The sequence below is a fragment of the Gadus chalcogrammus genome, chromosome 13 (genome assembly GCF_026213295.1).
Source record: "Gadus chalcogrammus isolate NIFS_2021 chromosome 13, NIFS_Gcha_1.0, whole genome shotgun sequence".
In the NCBI taxonomy this organism is placed as follows: domain Eukaryota; kingdom Metazoa; phylum Chordata; class Actinopteri; order Gadiformes; family Gadidae; genus Gadus; species Gadus chalcogrammus.
In genome coordinates this window covers 18,671,814-18,690,836 of record NC_079424.1, presented here as the reverse complement: position 1 = coordinate 18,690,836, position 19,023 = coordinate 18,671,814, and the positions used below count along the sequence as shown (strand labels likewise).

Below are 19,023 nucleotides of genomic sequence, written 5' to 3'. Positions count from 1 at the left end.
ACACCTGCTGTGGTGATGCCTCATCAGCCATGGGTTTACTCACAGTTCACAACGAATAGTTCCCAGAAAGACTCTGAGCGTGTATGAGTGGGTGTGTGTGCATGAGAGACGGTGGGAGAAGAATTAAGGTATTTAGACTTCAAATTCATGTTACGACATTTTGGTTTCTTTATGGCTTGTAGAAAGAGCGAGTTTGTGTGAGGTTGTGGAGGCGTGAATGCGTGTGAATGTTGTCACTGGTCCGAGAGAACTGCGCGCCAGGATACAGGTGTTACTACATTACAACCACTGCCAGGATTTTCGACCACTTATAGATCAATGGAAAATATTCGAGCACAATGTATCTTTTGTATAAAAAGTGCATATCAAACAAACATTCCAAAGTATTTAATATGAGACATTTGTCCTGATTTCAGGTGTTCTTTGTGGCAAAGTGAAATAAACTATGACTTCATTTGTCTGTTTTATTTTCTCCTTATTATATAGGTGGTTTAACTGCTTGCTTGGATAAGATAATAGTTGTGGCTCAAAGTAGGGGAAGCCTGTTGACAGAGCATGCCTATTAAGGCAGGAACCAATGGAGTGTAATTCCAGTAGATTTCCATATATGACTGACTGCTGCCACAAAATAGACCTTCAGGCTGCACCACAAGCTTTTCCCTGCTCTACACATACTTTTCTCTTGCGTGCCATTTTCCTCTAGAACCCCATCATTTTGATGATGTCATCTTCTGCATCATTTCCGAAGATAGTCGACCATGAAAGAAGTGAAACAAGATGTTACTCGGATATCCTTTTCACCAAACCCATCATCTGTCCTAACTGGGATGTGTATAGGAACTTAAATTTGACCATACACCATCAGATCTCTCTTTTTTTATGGCTTTAATGGAGTTCATAATAGCAAAAATATAAAGGCCAGCCTAGCATCTATGAATACAATGATAGTACCTACAAAGCAAATAGCAGTTCAAAATCTGAGTTTAAGACAAGTAATACAAAACAATTAGCAATTCAACATAACCACTTCCCATTGTGTACAGTTCAGCTACAGTAGCGTACAGCCGCAAGAAAGCAGTATTGAGTACATCGTTGCTGTGCAGTTGATCAAACAAACCTCGACGGAGGTGAGACTAAAAAAAGTACCAGGTACTTAATTTTGGCGATCGATATGCAAAACAGGGCGGCCGGCTTGGTCGACCCAAGTAGGCGGGAGTGCAACTGACACAAGATATTCCTGCTTAGGCGATTACACCTCTGCAGTTGTACGGTGTGCATATTTAAACTACTGTTCTTCTAAATTAATTCAGTGTTCAGGGTTTTATGGCAATACTGACTTATTTAATTTTTCAGATGATGGCAAGGCAAAAGGCAAAAAAGCTTGTAAGCTCACACTACCTACCACTTATATACATAGGAGCAAAAACCCTATGCAGATTTGACTTTCTTTCTGTACGGTGGTTTTGGTTAAGTTCCCCTCTGGGTTGAGTTGTCGTTTTCTGTTTTTCTCTTTCTTTCATCAGTCTCTCTCTATGTTTTGATGGCTTTAACTCTACCGGTGATAGAGTAAATAACAGGTGTCTTTGGTTTGGACCACAGCCTCTGGACCAGCCAGGGCCTCCCTCTCCCATCTCTGCCAACTTCCTCCTCACTTCCCAAACTTCTCCATCTCTGAAAGAGTCAAAGAAAGTACAGAGGACATGTTAGTGTCATTTAAATTGAGGTGTGCGTGCGTGCGTGCGTGCGTGCGTGCGTGCGTGCGTGCGTGCGTGCGTGCGTGGGTGCGTGCGTGCGTGGGTGCGTGGGTGCGTGCGTGCGTGCGTGCGTGCGTGCGTGCGTGCGTGCGTGCTTGCGTGCGCGCGCGCGCGCGTGCGTGCGTGCGTGTGTGTGATTGTGTGTGCTTTGAGTACCCTACCTTTATCCAGGTCAATGACTTTGGGAACACTGGTCATTTTGACCATCTCTTTCAGTAGGTTGTTCTTGTAATCTAAAAAACATGGGAGAATGCCACTTGTAAGCATTGCCCCTGTTGAAGACCACTTTCATTCATAACACCCTCTACCGGTCTCTCATTTGCTCAATCACTTTCTCAAGAAGACTCACCTAATGTCCTGTCGTCTGGTGAGCTTGTTCTCCCGTCTGTCACTTCCATCTCAAAGTCCTCCGAGCTGCTTTGACTCCTGCTCGATCTATCCCACAGAGTGAGTGAGAGAGAGAGAGAGAGAGAGAGAGAGAGAGAGAGAGAATATGCATCTCTGCAGAAGTAGTAGACTTCCTAAATCTACAATAGCATGTACTACATTGTCCATTGACCATGTTTTGTTTGTCAAGCTCACCTGACAGATTTCTGTGGGTAAAACTCTGAAACACAAAGAAGCATCATAAGGAAACAACTGACTTTAGATCATTGTAATATAGCTATATGTAGCTGTAGGCCCCTAGGGGTGCTAGATCTCTCAGCCCTGACCTTGGCTACGGTGGCGACGCGTGATTAGGATGATGATGAGGATGATGAAGGCCAGCAGCAGGAATGTAGTCAGGACATAGCCCAGTGGCAGCAGGAAATGATGTCGCTGGTCTGGCAAAATGACATTGATGACTCGCGGTGAAATTTCCTTAGTGGTTTCTATGAAGAAAACAAAGGCAATGAGTAACATTGTTTGAGCACAGTCATCATTTAAGGCCCTCTTGATTTGTCAACATCCCGTTGTGTGTCATTAACTGGATAACACATAATAGGTTTCCTCGGTTGTGAGCCGGCCAATCAACACCGGGTATGGGTCTTGCATTCCCGCAGCGCTGACAAATAGTCAGTCCCAGTACCTTTTGCTTCATAAAAGAATATGCAAGGCAGAAAAACAGATGCAGGCCCAGGACTCCACATGTCAAGCCCAAATGAGCCCCAGACCCAAAGTCATTCTGTGATTTACTTTTCCTGGCAGTTAAAATAAAGAAAAGGGGAATCATAGGAAAGAGTGACAGGGGAGTGGAGGGGCGGAGGACGGAAAGGAATGGCGCAGCCAAGCAATAGCAGACCGATATTTTGTCTGTGGTTATTTTTTGGTGTCTCTGAGATTCCCCAGAGATGGAGAGCAAGAGAGAGAGAGAGCATGAGAGAGAGTCAAAGAGAGAGACAGAGAGGGGTAACTTCATCAACCAAATAATTCAAGCTTACAGATCAAGTTAAAATACAATTTAAACACTCATATGGAATAACAAACATGGCTCTTTTGACCTGTTCACCGCTTTTAGCCTCTCAATGACTGTTGCGTCTGGAGCCATGTTGTGGCTAAGACAAGCGTAACATTCCATGCAAAAAACACAACTACATTAATGGGAGTGAGGGCTGGGAGTGACCTACATCCGTGTTTGTGTAATTAAAACCACTGTCTCCCCCACCCTCCTTCTTTTTCCTCTGTCCCGGAACAACTCCCTCCCTCCTTCATCCTCGCTCTTATGTTTTCTTTCTTTTTGTCTTTTTTTCAGTCTCTCTGTCTGAGCAGCTGCTATGCAGATGAATGGATGTTAATAAAGATCTCTCTCTCTCTCTCTCTCTCTCTCTCTCTCTCTCTCTCTCTCTCTCTCTCTCTCTCTCTCTCTCTCTCTCTCTCTCTCTCTCTCTCTCTCTCTCTCTCTCTCTCTCTCTCTCTCTCTCTCTCTCTCTCTCTCTCTCGGTTCTCCATCTATAAACAACGAGGGCAAGACAGAGGGAGAAGAAAGGCGGTGGGTTCAAGTGAAAAGAAAAGGCTTCTGTACCACTTGTAGAATGTCCCATCTGGGCCAAAACCAACAGGCTAGCAGACAGAGCCGGATCAAAGAAGGGAGCAGTGCAAAGAGGACCAAAGACAGGACAAACTCACATACACACACATGGGAACCCAGTCACCCGTAAAACACACAACCAAACATAATCTCTGCTGTTATTGTTTACAACATAGTAGTTATAGAGTACATTGGGGCTTGGGAATATTGAGTTGTTATCACACACTTGAGCAGCGATCATTTTGTTCCTGAGAACTCTCTATGTCTTAATGGGTAAAAACAGAAGCCTGGGCTCCCTATTCATTCTGTGGTTGCAAACATAACCAGGACTCAATATCAGCTGAATAAATGGTGAAGGAAGGGTTTTTTAGAGTGCGTGCGTAGCAGTATCTCAATTCTGCCCGATACTTCCTCCGGTAGGACCAGTGCCGTGGTGGATCAACAGAGTGGGCTGAGCAGTCTCCCACTCCAGAGAGCGCTTCCAAGAGATTCCACCGAGATTAGCTCAGTCTTGGCTCATGCTTGACTAAGGAAGTACACACACACAGACATTCACACACACAGACCCGGGTAGACATCGCTCATGTCTAATCCCCTCTCACATTTCGCACATGTGTATTAGCCATTATTGACTTTCTCCAAGACAGCAAAGTAAATATGACCAACGGACTCGACCCTTCAGCAGGAATTTGAAACGGGGTTCCGTTCTTTAGGCAACTTGTTTGTGCATATGTGTAAGAGGGACTAGTAATAGGGTTGGAGTGGCGGGGGGGCGATATGTCTAACAAAGGAACTGTCTGACGTGCTAAATGTTAAAGCAGACACGTGCAAACATACACATACACATGCACGCACCCACCCACACACATCCAAATCCATGTGTGTGAAAGCCAGTCACATACGCACACAGGCACACGCACACGCATGCACACACACACACACACACACCAACACACATCCAAAGCCATGTGTGTGCATGCATCGGTCACACACACAAACCGCACACATACACCCACGCACGCCCACGGCCATGCATACACACAAGCACACGCACACACACACACACACACACACACACACACACACACACACACACACACACACACACACACACACACACACACACACACACACACACATACACGCACACGCACACCCACACACAGACACGCACATACACACACACAAACACACGCATAGACTCAAACACATGTTAACATACACACAGACATTCACACGGTTTGGGTTAGCTGACAAAGCAAGAATGCTCATGCTCATAAAAAAAACTTTGAAACACAAAGAGTCTGTCTCTGTTTCTGCTCCCCGAGGCTGCTCCAGGTTTCTGTTGATGGGGGAGCTGTTGTGCAGGAGTAATGTTGAAGGACAGGACAGCAGGGGACCATGTGAATGCATTAGCAGATGGCATCTCTTTCCTATTTGTCATGATAGTTCAACCAATAATTCTTAGGAAAGAAACCACATCTGACTGAAAAATGACCAGCAGAGAACAGTGGAATCGCGTGATCATAACATACAATCTTCAGTAGTACGTACTGTATATAGATCTAGATAGGTTCGTGGACATGAACAAATGTTTTAGTGACCAAAATACTTACAGCAAAGAAGAAAAAACATGTGTGTGCCTGTGTGTTTCTGTGTGTGCGTGTATGCTACCTATCTATTATTTTATTTTATACCACGGTCTGCGGGAATACTCGATTCTGATTGGATGCAGGGTGTGCATTAACTCCTGATATACGGACACCTGAGTCTGCCTTGTGTATGAAAAGTGCTATATAAAGTTGCCTTGCCTTGCCTTGCCTATGTGTGTGTCCAGTGTACATCCAGTGTATGTGTATTTGTGTGTTTGAGAGTTTGTGCGTTTGTGTGACTGCGTGCGGACGCACACACATACCTTTGTCTTCCTTGGGCAGTGCGACAGGCAGGAGGGTGGTCTGAGTCAGAGGAGTCAGAGGTGGTCCTACGTTGAGTTGGAACACCCTCCTCTCGTGCAGCCCACAGTAGTGGTGGTGAAGATGGCAGGAGTACGAACCCTGGTCCGTGGGCTGTTGCATAGAATTTCAAACACACATACACACACACACGCACACACACACAAAATAAGTAGACCATAGACAATATAAGAAAACATCAAAATATTACACAAAGAAAAGAAAGGAAGCCTTGTATAAACCCCTTTACACACCTGTAGGTCCGCGATGGTCAGGGAGAAGTCTCCCTGTGAGAAGGCGCTGCTGCTGATGTTCATCTTCCTCCGGAGGAACAGCGAGCCATAGCTCCGCTGCTCCCCAGAGGCGTAGAGGTCCACCAGCCGGTCGGCACGGTCATGATTGACCCCTGGCGGCTGCCGGTCCCAGTGGACCACCTACATGGACCGACAAAAGACATGGGAGTTGTACCACTAAGGCCTGACATGGGTGGAAATCCAGGTACTATAGCTCAGCCTGAGGACCAGTCTATGGAGCCAAACGAAGGCTGTCAGCGCCGTACATGCATCAAACTGACCAAAGAGTTGGTTAAAGAGAGTCACGTGCAGCGGCTTGTCCAGACTGATTGAGTGGGGGGGGGGGCGTGGGCCCTAGACCACCATACCCTGCCCTGGCGACGTGGTGTGGAGAATACTTAACTTGCTAAACATATTTTATTTATAGGCCCGATTTAGAATGAGGGAAACAATCAGGTCGGCCAATCAATCCCCCTCATCCCGCCCTCTTGGACCGAACCCCTGGTGCTGTGCCCACCTGCTGCTCTTCCTCACTGCCCCCGTCCGTCCACACGCTGCGCCGGTTCACACACGGCAGGACCACGGTACTGCCTCGCAACACCACATACACAGCCTTCTGTCCGTCCCAGAACCGCTGCTCCTTCCGACCTGATGGCACACACACACACACACACACACACACACACACACACACACACACACACACACACACACACACACACGCACACACACACACACGCACACACACACGCACATGCACACACACACACACGCACACACACGCACACACACACACACACACGCACACACACGCTCACACACACACACACACACACACACACACACACACACACACACACACACACACACACACACACACACACACACACACACACACACACACACACACACACACACATACACACACACACACACACACATACCAACACAGACACACACACAAAACTAAGCTTGTAATAATTTGGTTAAACGTTGATCATCACCTCTGACTTTGGAGGAGGCATCATGAAACGTTTCCTTGCGTCTGAGGCTGTTGACGACATACGTGACTTGGTGACGTTGAGCTGGACTCTGATCGTCTCGTAGAGATGGCAGTAGTGGTGGTGGAGGTTGCAGGAGTAGAGGCCTCTGTCGTTCATAGTCACCGCTAACAACACATGTGGATAAACAGTTAATATACACATATACAGAATGTGTTTATGGACTGATTGATAAGATAGTGAAACCTAAATTCCAAGGCATGAACATGGATACAAAGATGGAGGTAAGTTGGTGCTGCTGACCTTGGATGACAAGGGAGAAGTTCCCATCCTTGAAGGCTGATTGGCTGAGGCTGACCCGGCCCTGATTGTATGAGTTGTAGATCCTCTGGTCCCCAGCAGAAAACATGTCCGCCACCCTCTCCATGGCGAAGTCAGGCATGGGTCGATACAGATCCCAGTGTACCACTCTCTGCCGATCGTTCTCTCTGTCCTGTGTCCACACCATGCGGTTGCTCATGCACTGCAGAACCACCTCTGTCCTGGCGGGGGCGCTCACATTGTAACCCGCAACCACCACGCTGCTGCTGCTGTCTGATTGGCCCGATGCTGGATGAAGCATATGGGGAAAAAATGGGGAGAATTTTGCAGAAGGGGAAAAGGTTACTTTATTTATGACAAAAGTTGGTTCTATATTTATGTTCTGTAGCAATTTCTCTCACTCCACCTTGCTCTCTGATGCTCCACCCCCATGCACACGGACACACACACGCACACCCACACACACACACACACACACACACACACACACACACACACACACACACACACACACACACACACACACACACACACACACACACACACACACACACACACACACACACACACACACACACAGCTGACCTGCATTGAAGAGGAGGATCACAGGAACTGAAATACAGATGGAGAGTCAAAATAAAATCACTGAAACACACACTGAATGTGAATGGTAGTACATACAAGGCTACTTTATACACCAATGTAAGCAATTATTCACCAATATACAATGCCTAATGGTGATTTTGACATCATCATCCTAATTCTTGTTATCATAACATCATATGATCATCAAGGATTGAGGTGTAGGATAAAGTATATATATTTATACTTTTTTGTACATTACCTCACTTTCGACCTTAATTGCTGGCTACGTTAACAGACAAAGTATTACACGAAAGGGATTCAGAGCGAGAGCGAGAGAGAGAGAGAGAGAGAGAGAGAGAGAGAGAGAGAGAGAGAGAGAGAGAGAGAGAGAGAGAGAGAGAGAGAGAGAGAGAGAGAGAGACGTATATTTACATACAAAAATCGCCACATGTTTGTATTAACCATAGATTAATCATGATGCGGATTGTTATTTGAAATGTTTTGTTACAAGTAGGCCTCTAATCCTATAAAAGAAACGTTTGTTCTCAAATAAAGAATGATCATGTGTATGTTGGCTACTTACTGTGAATCCAGAGGACAACATCAAAAATAGTGCATTTGCCAATCCTCATGTTGTCCATTCTGGAACATGCGACACTTCTGGAGACTTGTCAAAGGTTTACACTTAGCAAGTATCTCCGAAAACGGGATTATAACAATTATTTTATTCATCCACTCGCTGCCCCGCCAATAAAGCGGGTTTTGTTGTTCGTGTTTCAGTGCCTCAGCTCAGAAAATGCTTCCTTTACGAGTCACGAACTCGAAGAACTTTGGATTTCTCTCTCCCGAGCACCGCCCTTGTAAATGAAACCAAACACCCCGATACAGCTCTCTTCAACGCCTATTGTTAACTCACTGTTTGGCACATTCCTTTGCTGAATTTGTTTGTATTTTTTTCTTTTTCTTTGAATGAATGGTTTTAATGTAGTACTTGCATAGCTCAAAACGCCCAATAGGTCTACTTATATAAATAAGTGATATTTCGCCACGATCATATGAAACGGATGCTTGAGGGGCGAGTGAAGTAGGTCATGTTTGTATGTAGATTACAACTGGATCGACACGGGGAGATCATCGTTTCATTGTGGCACCATGGCACAGTAACAAGGAGGCGAATCAGAAATCTCTAGTTCCCATACCGGGAGTCGAACCTGGGTGAAAACCAGGAACAATGTGAATTCTGGTAGGCCTATTGTCTTTTGCTGAACTACTTAATTTTCTCAATGTATTAATTGTTTTATTGTAGTGTAATTGCATAATTCAAGGCGACCATTACTTTAAAAAAATGTAAACATATTACGCACGCGAGCATACGATTACCACAACTGAAGGCTGTGGTGCGAGTTGAGTATGTTTGTATACAGTAGGCCTACAGAGGTCATGGGATATCTTCGTTTCATCGTCGCACCACAGCACGAGGAGACGCACCTAAATGTGCTTGTTCCCATACCGGGAGTCGAACCCGGGCCGTGGGTGAAAACCAGGAATCCTAACCGCTAGACAATATGGGACACCTCTACCGGATTTTTGGTGATTTTTTATATATTTTGTTTCTAAGTTTCTTTAGTAATTGTTTTATTGTAGTGTAATGCAAGGCGCCAAATACTTTCACAACAAGGACATATTGGCACACATGCAACTGTGGGTTGTGGTGCGAATGGAGCTGGTAAGCTTTTCCCACCATCGTCCTACATATTTGTCAGTCCGGCATTAAAATATCATATCATAGGCCTATTTGTCACTCCTCCTGTATTTAAATAGCCTTTTTTTTTTTTTTTAAAGCCAATCGTAAGAGGGCCGACAGTCGGCAGACTGGATCGGGCCCTCCAATTACCTTCAACCCGGTTGAGGAGCTGGCTCTAAGAAGCGCATCTCAAAATACTCAGCCAATAGGCCTATAATTGCTCTTTGTATTCCTCTATTTCAGTTGACGACTAAATAATTATATCGTCTTCATCTTCAGCGGGAAATCGCTAAGGCATGAAGCTGCTGATAGAGGTAAAAAAGGAGGTTGGGCAGAAATTCAACGCGGACATGATAATGCTATTCAATGTCTTATATTCTTTTTCCTCCCTCAGCAACTAAAGAATAAAAATGATGGATAAAAACAGTGTTTGGTGTTTTTTTTTTTTAATGGAAACGATTTTGGCAAATGTGTTCCCGCATCCTTTGTCCAGCCCTTGAATACATTTGCGGAATGTGTTCCTCCTCGAGGAACGGGTGGGGGGAGGCATCTCTTTGCGCAGGGTGGCTATATTGCGGAGGACGGCGCATGCAACAATTATGTCGCATGCCCGTTCCGGACAAACTATTAGTCCACGCAGGCATTGAAATATGGACTTCAATATCCCGAATGTATTTTCAATTTTAACGCGGGTTCTGCTGTGTGCCCGGTTAAATGTCTGTGGTCCAGTAGCGGGATTAGGGTACGGGGTGATGAGCGTCGGGAGGCATGGATACCCTCGATCTCCTATCCACCCATCGAATTGCCCTGCGATCAACTACAAACTTTGAGCTATCTTCCCAGGGGAAAAAATACTATAGTTTACTACAGCATTTACTACAGTATAGGCCTACTATATATTACTATAGTATACTATAATATACTACAATATAGTGTGGGATTTACTATAGTAATTTTCCAGACATGTAGTGTACTATGGTAAATACTATAGGAAGTTACTACACAGTGTAGTATACTATAGATTACTATACTATACTACAATATAGTGTGGGATTTACTATAGTAATTTTCCAGACATTGTAGTGTACTATGGTAAATACTATAGTAAGTTACCACACAGTGTAGTATACTATAGATTACTATACTATACTACAATATAGTGTGGGATTTACTATAGTAATTTTCCAGACATTGTAGTGTACTATGGTAAATACTATAGTAAGTTACTACACAGTGTAGTATACTATAGATTATTATACTATACTACAATATAGTGTGGGATTTACTATAGTAATTTTCCAGACATTGTAGTGTACTATGGTAAATACTATATTAAGTTACTACACAGTGTAGTATACTATAGATTACTATACTATACTACAATATAGTGTGGGATTTACTATAGTAATTTTCCAGACATTGTAGTGTACTATGGTAAATACTATAGTAAGTTGCTACAAAGTGTAGTATACTATAGATTACTATACTATACTACAATATAGTGTGGGATTTACTATAGTAATTTTCCAGACATTGTAGTGTACTATGGTAAATACTATAGTAAGTCACTACAAAGTGTAGTACAGTATAGATTACTATAGTTAACTAGTTTAACATTCATCTATTGATGCACTTAGACACATCATCAGTGATGGAACCTGGGGTCATTGGGTGTTTCGGGTCTCACAACATCATACACCCTCAACCAGGCGACCCAGCCGGGATTGATCAAGTCCCAACTTGTGTCTAAGTAGCATGTACCCACAGATCGCCCCTCTTGATCCACAGCCATCTAGAGGCCTTCTCAGCTGCCTCTGTGGTGGTCTTGATGGCCTTTCTCTGACGTGCACCTGTGACTCCAAGCATGCAGTATGCTTTGCAGAGAGATCGCGCTGCAAAGCCTCTACAGCCCACCTCTATTGGCACACACCGGGCACGCCACCCCCGTCTGCGGCACTCCTCCACTAAGTTGGCATACTTGGCACGCTTCCTCTCATTGGCCTCTTCCATGCGCTCCTCCCAGGGAACTGTCAGCTCCAGTAGGACCACCTGTTTGGTTGAATCTGAGAACAGAACTATGTCTGGTCTCAGGGTGGTTTCCACGATGTGCTCTGGGAATCTGAGCTGCTTCCCCAGGTCGGCCTTCATCTGCCAGTCCGGTGCGGTTCCAAGGAGTCCCGCTGCCCCCCTTGGCTTGGGCTTAGGCTTCCCCCCTGCTCGAATGAAAGCAATAGCCTGCCTTGCTGGTCGGAGAGGCTTGTTCTGGGTGATGCTGGTGAAGATTGTTTCTGCTATCGCCTTCAGCACCTGGTCGTGGCGCCAAGTGTAGCTTCTCCCAGGGCTTTGGAGCAACAGCTGAGGATGTGCTCAAGCGTTCCCCTTCTGAGGCACAAAGGACATGATGGTGCGTCAACCTTGCCCCAGCAGAAGAGGTTGGATGGGCAGGGTAAGACGTCATAGACGGACACAATCAGGAACTTGATCCGGTAAGGCTCAGCTTGCCAAAGCTCAGACCAGGAGATCTTGCGGTCCACTGCCTGTTCCCATCTCGTCCATGCGCCTTGCTGTCGCATCCCTACCATCTGGCTAGCACGCAGTTCCTCCACGCCAGTTCTCACTTCCTCTTGGACCAATCGGCGTCTGTCTTTGCCCAGGGCTTTGTCGTAGCGTGTGGTTGCAACGCTACCAAGCCCTGCTCGTCCAGATGCCACTGGGCCGACCAGCACGCTGTGACGCAAGCGTGACTCCGCCTGCTCGACCGCTTCCTGCGCCCTCCACTTCCTTCCAGTCCTGACTTCGATGCCAGCCTGGGAGACCTTTGGATCACTGGATTCCTTGTACTGCAGCACCTCTCTTGCACGGGTTACCATGAACTCCTCATTCAGGCTGCTAATGGGGAGCTTATTATAATATACTTTTTTAAATATTTTCATTATTCTGTAATTTGTCCTAAAATGAATATGTGAAACATAAGCCAAATATTTGTATTATGTGGAGATTTTATTGTAGAAACATAAACCACACATAAATATAAAACATAATGCACAACATGCATAGGCTACAACAGCCAGAATATAATAACAATGAAAGAGAGTACAATTGAAGCCTTACTAACTTTAAACATTTTCTAATACAGGCAATAATTGACTCATCGTGTACATAGCAAAAGCATTTGCACAAAATATCATTAGGTTTGCAAAGAAGTATTTCATGGGTCCTTCTGAACTTCACAATTTGCTTAGCAGTATTCACCTTAGCGAAATCATCATAGATTCTTAATTGTCTGGAATCCTTTTTTAATCTAAAAATGTGTAGGTACACCTCTTCACACTTGCATGCTGATAAACAACCACAATTGAGCTTACAAAGTAGTATGGATTTAATGCTACCATGCTCTCCGTTTTTTAGAGCCACACCAGAATTATTGCGTTTAAAATTAACATTTTCCATAAAGCTCTTGTACCTCGACAACAAAACGCGTAAGACAAGAGGAAGCATGCAAAAGATCAGCTTTTTGGATATTATCCTGGAGGAGTGTGTAGATGGAGAAGACAAGTAATAGCCAGTGATTATAATAAACCGGGGGTAAAACTGTTTTCAAAAGAATGGGGGAATAAAATAAAGGAAATGCCCTCCATTCAGATGCCTTCCAATAGTGTCTCTCGGACAATGACCTTGGACATCTTTTGACTTCATGTGGTGGGTGTATGGTGAGGACTGAGAGAACTGTCAATCTGTTGGATTATTTACGGTTGTAAATAGAATGGCAAAGCAGAGTTTTTTGAATCACACCAAATGCTGACAAATTGTTTTGTTACGCCAAGGCAAACACTACGCATATATTCTGGGACAAAATGTTTGATAATGTCGAAATTAGGAAGTAGCAGCAGTTGACTAGGTCCCTTAACCCCATTAACATCTGTGTCTGATTGTATTGCAGCAGATGCCTGATGGGTAGTCTGATCATGTGTTCTTAGTTGAGGATACTCAGTAGAGTGAGGATATACACGTGTAAACCCTTTTCCCTTTGGTTCTATTTCTCCCATATGCAGACAAAACCCACACCCATATCTGCCGTTAAATTGTTTCATGTCCTGTACCATGGCACGGGCTGGCGCATCACATATGCAGACACCTGGGGCAACTTTTGTGGTGTGTTTATGACCAGTGTTGTCATGCCAAGAAAACCCTTCTGTGAATAGCTCTTGTAATTCCTTGACAAATGGCCTTAACAGTGTTGGCATTTCGGGTTTAGAACTAAACCAAAGGGAATGTAGAAGAGCATACTTTCCACGGATAGTAGATGGAAGTTCATTGACTGTGCAGATAATTGGCCAAATTGAGTAATAGGATGATTTAAAAACTGAAACCCCATCAATATTAAATGAAAGTGAAATGTTGTCAAGGGTATCAACAAAGGTTTTAAGTTTTGAGGTGTACATACTTCCACTGTAAATGTCCAGTAATAAAAAAAAAAAATCAGTAGAAAATTAATAATATAATTATAATTAAGAAAATATTTATTTTATAATAATAGATAGATATGATAATAGATAGGCTACCTAATAAACCGTTGGAACACACAAGACCGGTAGCAACGCCGGTAAATAAACCCTGCGAAGCCCAATCCCTACGAGAGCTTGCGCACTGCCAGACGCTGTCACTGAGTGTGAGAGGAGAGTGGACGGAGAAGATGGTGGTTGACAGGGGCGCAACTGCCTACTTTCGGGGGGGTATGCAGACACCTAGCAGGCGCCCCCCCCCTCTTTGATCTGGGCACAAATTTGACCTAACACACACTCTGATATTGAATCAAAAAATTAATTTTGAGTGCACCAGGACAGATATCCGGTGTTTTTTTTTAGAGGCAGCCTTTCTATGATGCTCTGCCAGTGTAACATCATACCGTGCTATGAGATCAAGGATACCCAGAAAATGTCCATTTCTAGGATTTCCTAACTGTGCATTTTGTCCCCCTCAGTTGGAGGTTTCTTTCTGCAAGGAAGAGTATGCAGTCGATCACTGGAGTCAACAGGCTCTCTGCAATTCACTATCAATAGTTTTACCTATAGGCATAAGCAGGATGCTAATTCTTTCCACATAAGCATTTATGTGGTAGGCCTAACCACTTGTTTCATGGTGCTTCAGTATCTTTGAAAGACACTGCCAGTTATTATACCCCACCACAAGGCGCGTGTCAGCAACTCTAGCTTCACCAAAAAGCTTACATGCAAAACAATAGACTCTGTTAGAACTGTTGGAGTACAGTAACCAATAGGGGTTGGAAAAATAATCGATTCTTCGATGCATCGCAATACTGTGTAGAACGATTCAGTCTCGATTCAGATACGATAATAATCTTTTTTATTTTTTTGGATTATTAATTTATTAACTTTTGGATTATTAACGGAGTTATAAAGTATCAACTCTGTAACTCAGTTTTTACTGGGTCTATTGACATAAAACAAAGACTTGCATAGAGATTGAAGTAAAACAAAATAACCACAAACAATTTCCTTTATTTTTCTTGTTATGATCCGTTATATTGTAGGCTCCATTCTGATTAGTACACAGTTGCAAGACAGCAGTAACCTAATGTTTTACTAGTAGTAGATTTAGCTAACCTTAATATTTACAAGCCTCCTCTTGATACACTGACATAAAAACGACTGTCTTTCAACCACTTTGAAAAGCTTTATTTCATCCCTGCGCACCCTTTCTCCTTCCCAATATTTATTTTTCTATGTTGTGACCCTGAGGGCTTTCTTCTCTGCCTCTCCATATTGAGGTACGTGTCATCAGATGACAATACGGTTCAAATGAAGACACTCTGGCTCTCGCCTCCAAGGTGTGGTTGAGGGGGCGCCCACTGGAGCGCCGTGTGGGCAGGAGTGGGGGAGGGAGGCGAAGGAGCGGGGTGGCGCCTTATCAGTGACGTCCTTCTATTATTGATCATCATATCATGTACACAAACGCTGTTTAAAACAGAAAATGCCGACTTTAATTTTGTTTCATCGCTTTGGCGCCCCCTCTGGTGCGGCGCCCCTATGCACCGCATATAGTGCATGCATACCCACTTTTTGCGCCACTGGCGGTTGACCTATAGTTTCAAAGTTTATACCGTTTATACTCGGTAATACCGGTGTTAACACAAGTGTATTACTCGGTGTGAAATGTCCACACCGCGGCAACCCTACGTTGCGCCGAATTGAAAAAGGAAACCGCTATAATGAAATAGCGGTAATATTTCCACATTAATTGATAAAATAACAGATTGATGATTTTGATAATTTTAATTCCAAAGGGGGATGCCATCCCCCCTCAACTCGAGTGCTGATTACGATAGGCCTATATTGTATTACATACAAATATGTTATATTTCTAATTTTAGTAAAAGGTTGGACACACAATTAACATTACTTATAAAGTAGGCTACTCAATCATCAATGCAGAATTCTGTCATAAAGTCTTATATTCCACTCCGTTCTCCCTATTTCAACTGTGTTTGCGTTTTGTGTGTACACACTTGCTCAACATGGTCTGGTGGATCATCACAGGGGAATTCAGCTTCATCTGAAGAGTCAATCGGGAAAAGCCAAATTTACCAATGAGATTAGGATACCCACAGCAAATAGAAAGTAGCTTTTTGTGGCAGCTTGAATTTAAATTACAATTGTACAGTTATAATTTCTTAAAATCCATTCTCTTTATTAACTTTGTGTTTAGTGTGTACACACCATAGACTGTGTATTCATTTGATCATCAATGTCTCCGTCCTCAGAGAATTCAGCTTCAAATGAAGGCCTTGAATCAATCTGGAAGCCAGTGGACAAATAAGAGGTTATTAGCTGTAGGGAATTACTTCGACAAAGTGTCGCAAGGAGGCGCTCTTATTCCAGTTTTTCTTACCTCCTCGGTCGAACTTGCTGGCCGTTCCTCTGTTCTCAATTGACTTCTGTACCATCTTGTAGTTTTTGGCACAGGTATAGAAAAATCTGACAAATATCGTTTATAATTTCGTGACATTTTGCAGTTAGACGACTGTCAATGCAGACAAATTTAAACTGAAAACAACAACTGAACAACTGAAAAAGACAACCCCGCGAGCGTCTCACGCACTGCGAATGCGGTTGTAAACATATGCTACGCATTCGCAGCGCGTGAGACGTCCGTTGAATATTTGACAGTCGAGTCGTGAGTTTTAAGGTGCGGCCACACCAGACGCGTATCTCGCGTACTTCGCGTATAAAATCGCCATTTTTTCCATAGGGAACCATTGGTTTACGCGCGTATTACGCGTTTCACGCGTCTAAGCAACATTTTACGCGCGTAACACGCGTATGAGGCGCGTATATTTACGCGCTATACGCGCGTATTTCGCGTATATCGCGTACATTTCAAGAGTTAAAAAAATTGAACTTTTTACGCTCATACGCATGACGATTAGCTGCGTTGCCCAATCAGCGTTGAGCTTGACCCGACGTCACTGGCAGAGAGTAGTGAGCTTGGACAGAAGCATACGGCCGACATCTTTCTTTATTCTGTGTGGAAATAGTATCATAGTTACGCCATTAAATGCTTTTATGGAAACATTTCTAGCGAGAAATGTGCATTTTACTTTCATAATGTTCGCTCTGTGAATGTGAAGGATGTTTGGTTTGATTGTTATGACGAAGAGGGAACGCTCCGTTCACTTGCATGGACAGAGTCTCTGGTTACTAAGCAACCTCAACGTCTTGGCGGACTATATATCTGCTGATCAACACTACGAATGCTGGAAACACACCAGACACACCATGTGAAGTTATTGAACCCGATTATTGTTATTTATATCCGAGATTATTTAATCTAACCCGATCTAAACTCTATCACCCAAACACGGCGGCGTTTGGGTTTCCTACCTCGGACTCCAGCGCAGCCACGGCCGACAACTTTCTTTATTCTGGGAGGAAATAGTAACATAGTTACGCCATTAAATGCGTTTATGGAAAAAATGTCAGCGAGAAATGTGCATTTTACTTTCGTAATGTTCGCTCCGTGAATGCGAAGGATGTTTGGTTTGATAGTTATGACGAAGAGGGAACGCTCCGTTCACTTGCATGGACATGGACTCATCTAGGCGAGTGACGTAGGCGCGTATGGGGCGTATGGCGCGTATGCGACCATTTGTGACACAAAATGGTCAAGCAACATTTTACGCGCGTATCTCGCGTAAAAATCACGCGAGATACGCGTCTGGTGTGGCCGCACCTTTAGTCGTGAGTTTGCTACGGAAAAATAAAGAAAATGGCAAAATATGCACTATTTGACTTTCCGGATGAAGGGGCTGTGGACATAGGCGAAATATCATGGGTGGTAGGCGAAGTAAATTTAAAAGATCCTTTTGTAACGTATAAAGTTAATTGGCCAAACAAGGGAAGGATTATGTCATGTCCAGGACGGATTATATCAGTCAGTGGTAAGTAACACAAGTTTTTTTCTCCTTTGACTATGTTTAGATAAAATATGTGCATAACTACATACATATGGTAATATTTCAAATATCACGGTAAACGTTTTCGTTTCAAAAACGTTGTTAATTGTTAAGCTCGCAACGGTAGGCACGATAAGGCCCCCTAGCTCGCGGCCTATAATGTGAGGCGCGGGAAGTGTGGGGTGCGCGGCCTGGATTTATAGAGAGAAACTTTATTTTGCCCAAAATAATACTAGCATTTTAAACACACATTATGAAAACGTCATAATTTTGATGTTTTCAGACAACAGAGAGGAGTTAGTTTGCAAGAGGAGGCATTATCTTGATGATGGAGACAAACTTTCGAGCCCGGAGGAGAAAGGGAAGGGGAAAAAGGAAGAAACTGAAGAATGGTCGATATTCTGACGACGACGAAATATTCACCGTATGGAAGTGCTTCTTAACATCAGTGAATTATTGTAATGTGATGTAGCCTAATGTTGTCTGTCATATTGTACACCATGGGGTCGCCAACTGGCCTGCTTTGCCTGGCCTGTCAGATCATTTTGACTTTTTGCTTTCTGTCAACTTATTAAGCATATTAACCTGTTCCGCCTGCATTGTCTACTCGCTCAGGCTCATCCCCCCTGCTGACCTCTGTTGTACAGTCTTAATGTAACCCTTAACTCTATGTACATCTTCTGTTTGTCATAGGATCATGTCAGCTGAACTCAATTAATGAAACCAGGAATGAAGTAAGATCCACTAATGCAATAAACTGTCTGCACTTAATGTTCTACCTGCAATTAACATTTTTATTTCCTAACTCTATAGTATAGGGATAGATACAGCAATATATTCCTGTAATCTATCAGCTGTAAGCTTTGTACCCTCTAACTGGCTTCTGTATTTG

The 19,023-nt window shown here is 43.8% G+C and overlaps 1 protein-coding gene across 1 annotated transcript; it reads right to left on the bottom strand.

Moving 5' to 3' along the window:
• LOC130401694 (matrix remodeling-associated protein 8-like) lies at nucleotides 1–8,796 on the bottom strand. Its single transcript, XM_056605616.1, has 12 exons — nucleotides 8,498–8,796; nucleotides 7,915–7,941; nucleotides 7,312–7,617; nucleotides 7,074–7,175; nucleotides 6,525–6,655; nucleotides 5,969–6,148; nucleotides 5,678–5,828; nucleotides 2,468–2,626; nucleotides 2,337–2,361; nucleotides 2,104–2,189; nucleotides 1,916–1,987; nucleotides 1–1,671 (listed from the first exon to the last, which is right to left on the bottom strand). Exons 1-12 carry the CDS (start codon nucleotides 8,553–8,555, stop codon nucleotides 1,649–1,651), a joined length of 1,320 nt encoding a protein of 439 aa, XP_056461591.1. The 5' UTR covers nucleotides 8,556–8,796; the 3' UTR covers nucleotides 1–1,648.
• Nucleotides 8,797–19,023: the final 10,227 nt, after the last annotated feature.

Excerpts from the sequence above, each read along its gene's own strand:
- LOC130401694 (XM_056605616.1), bottom strand. The coding sequence starts at position 8,555 with ATGGACAACATGAGGATTGGCAAATGCACTATTTTTGATGTTGTCCTC. Across the intron at positions 6,149-6,524 it reads GCAGTGAGGAAGAGCAGCAG|GTGGTCCACTGGGACCGGCA; the intron begins GTGGGCACAGCA and ends CGGTCCATGTAG. Across the intron at positions 2,627-5,677 it reads ACTGCCCAAGGAAGACAAAG|AAACCACTAAGGAAATTTCA; the intron begins GTATGTGTGTGC and ends TTTTCTTCATAG.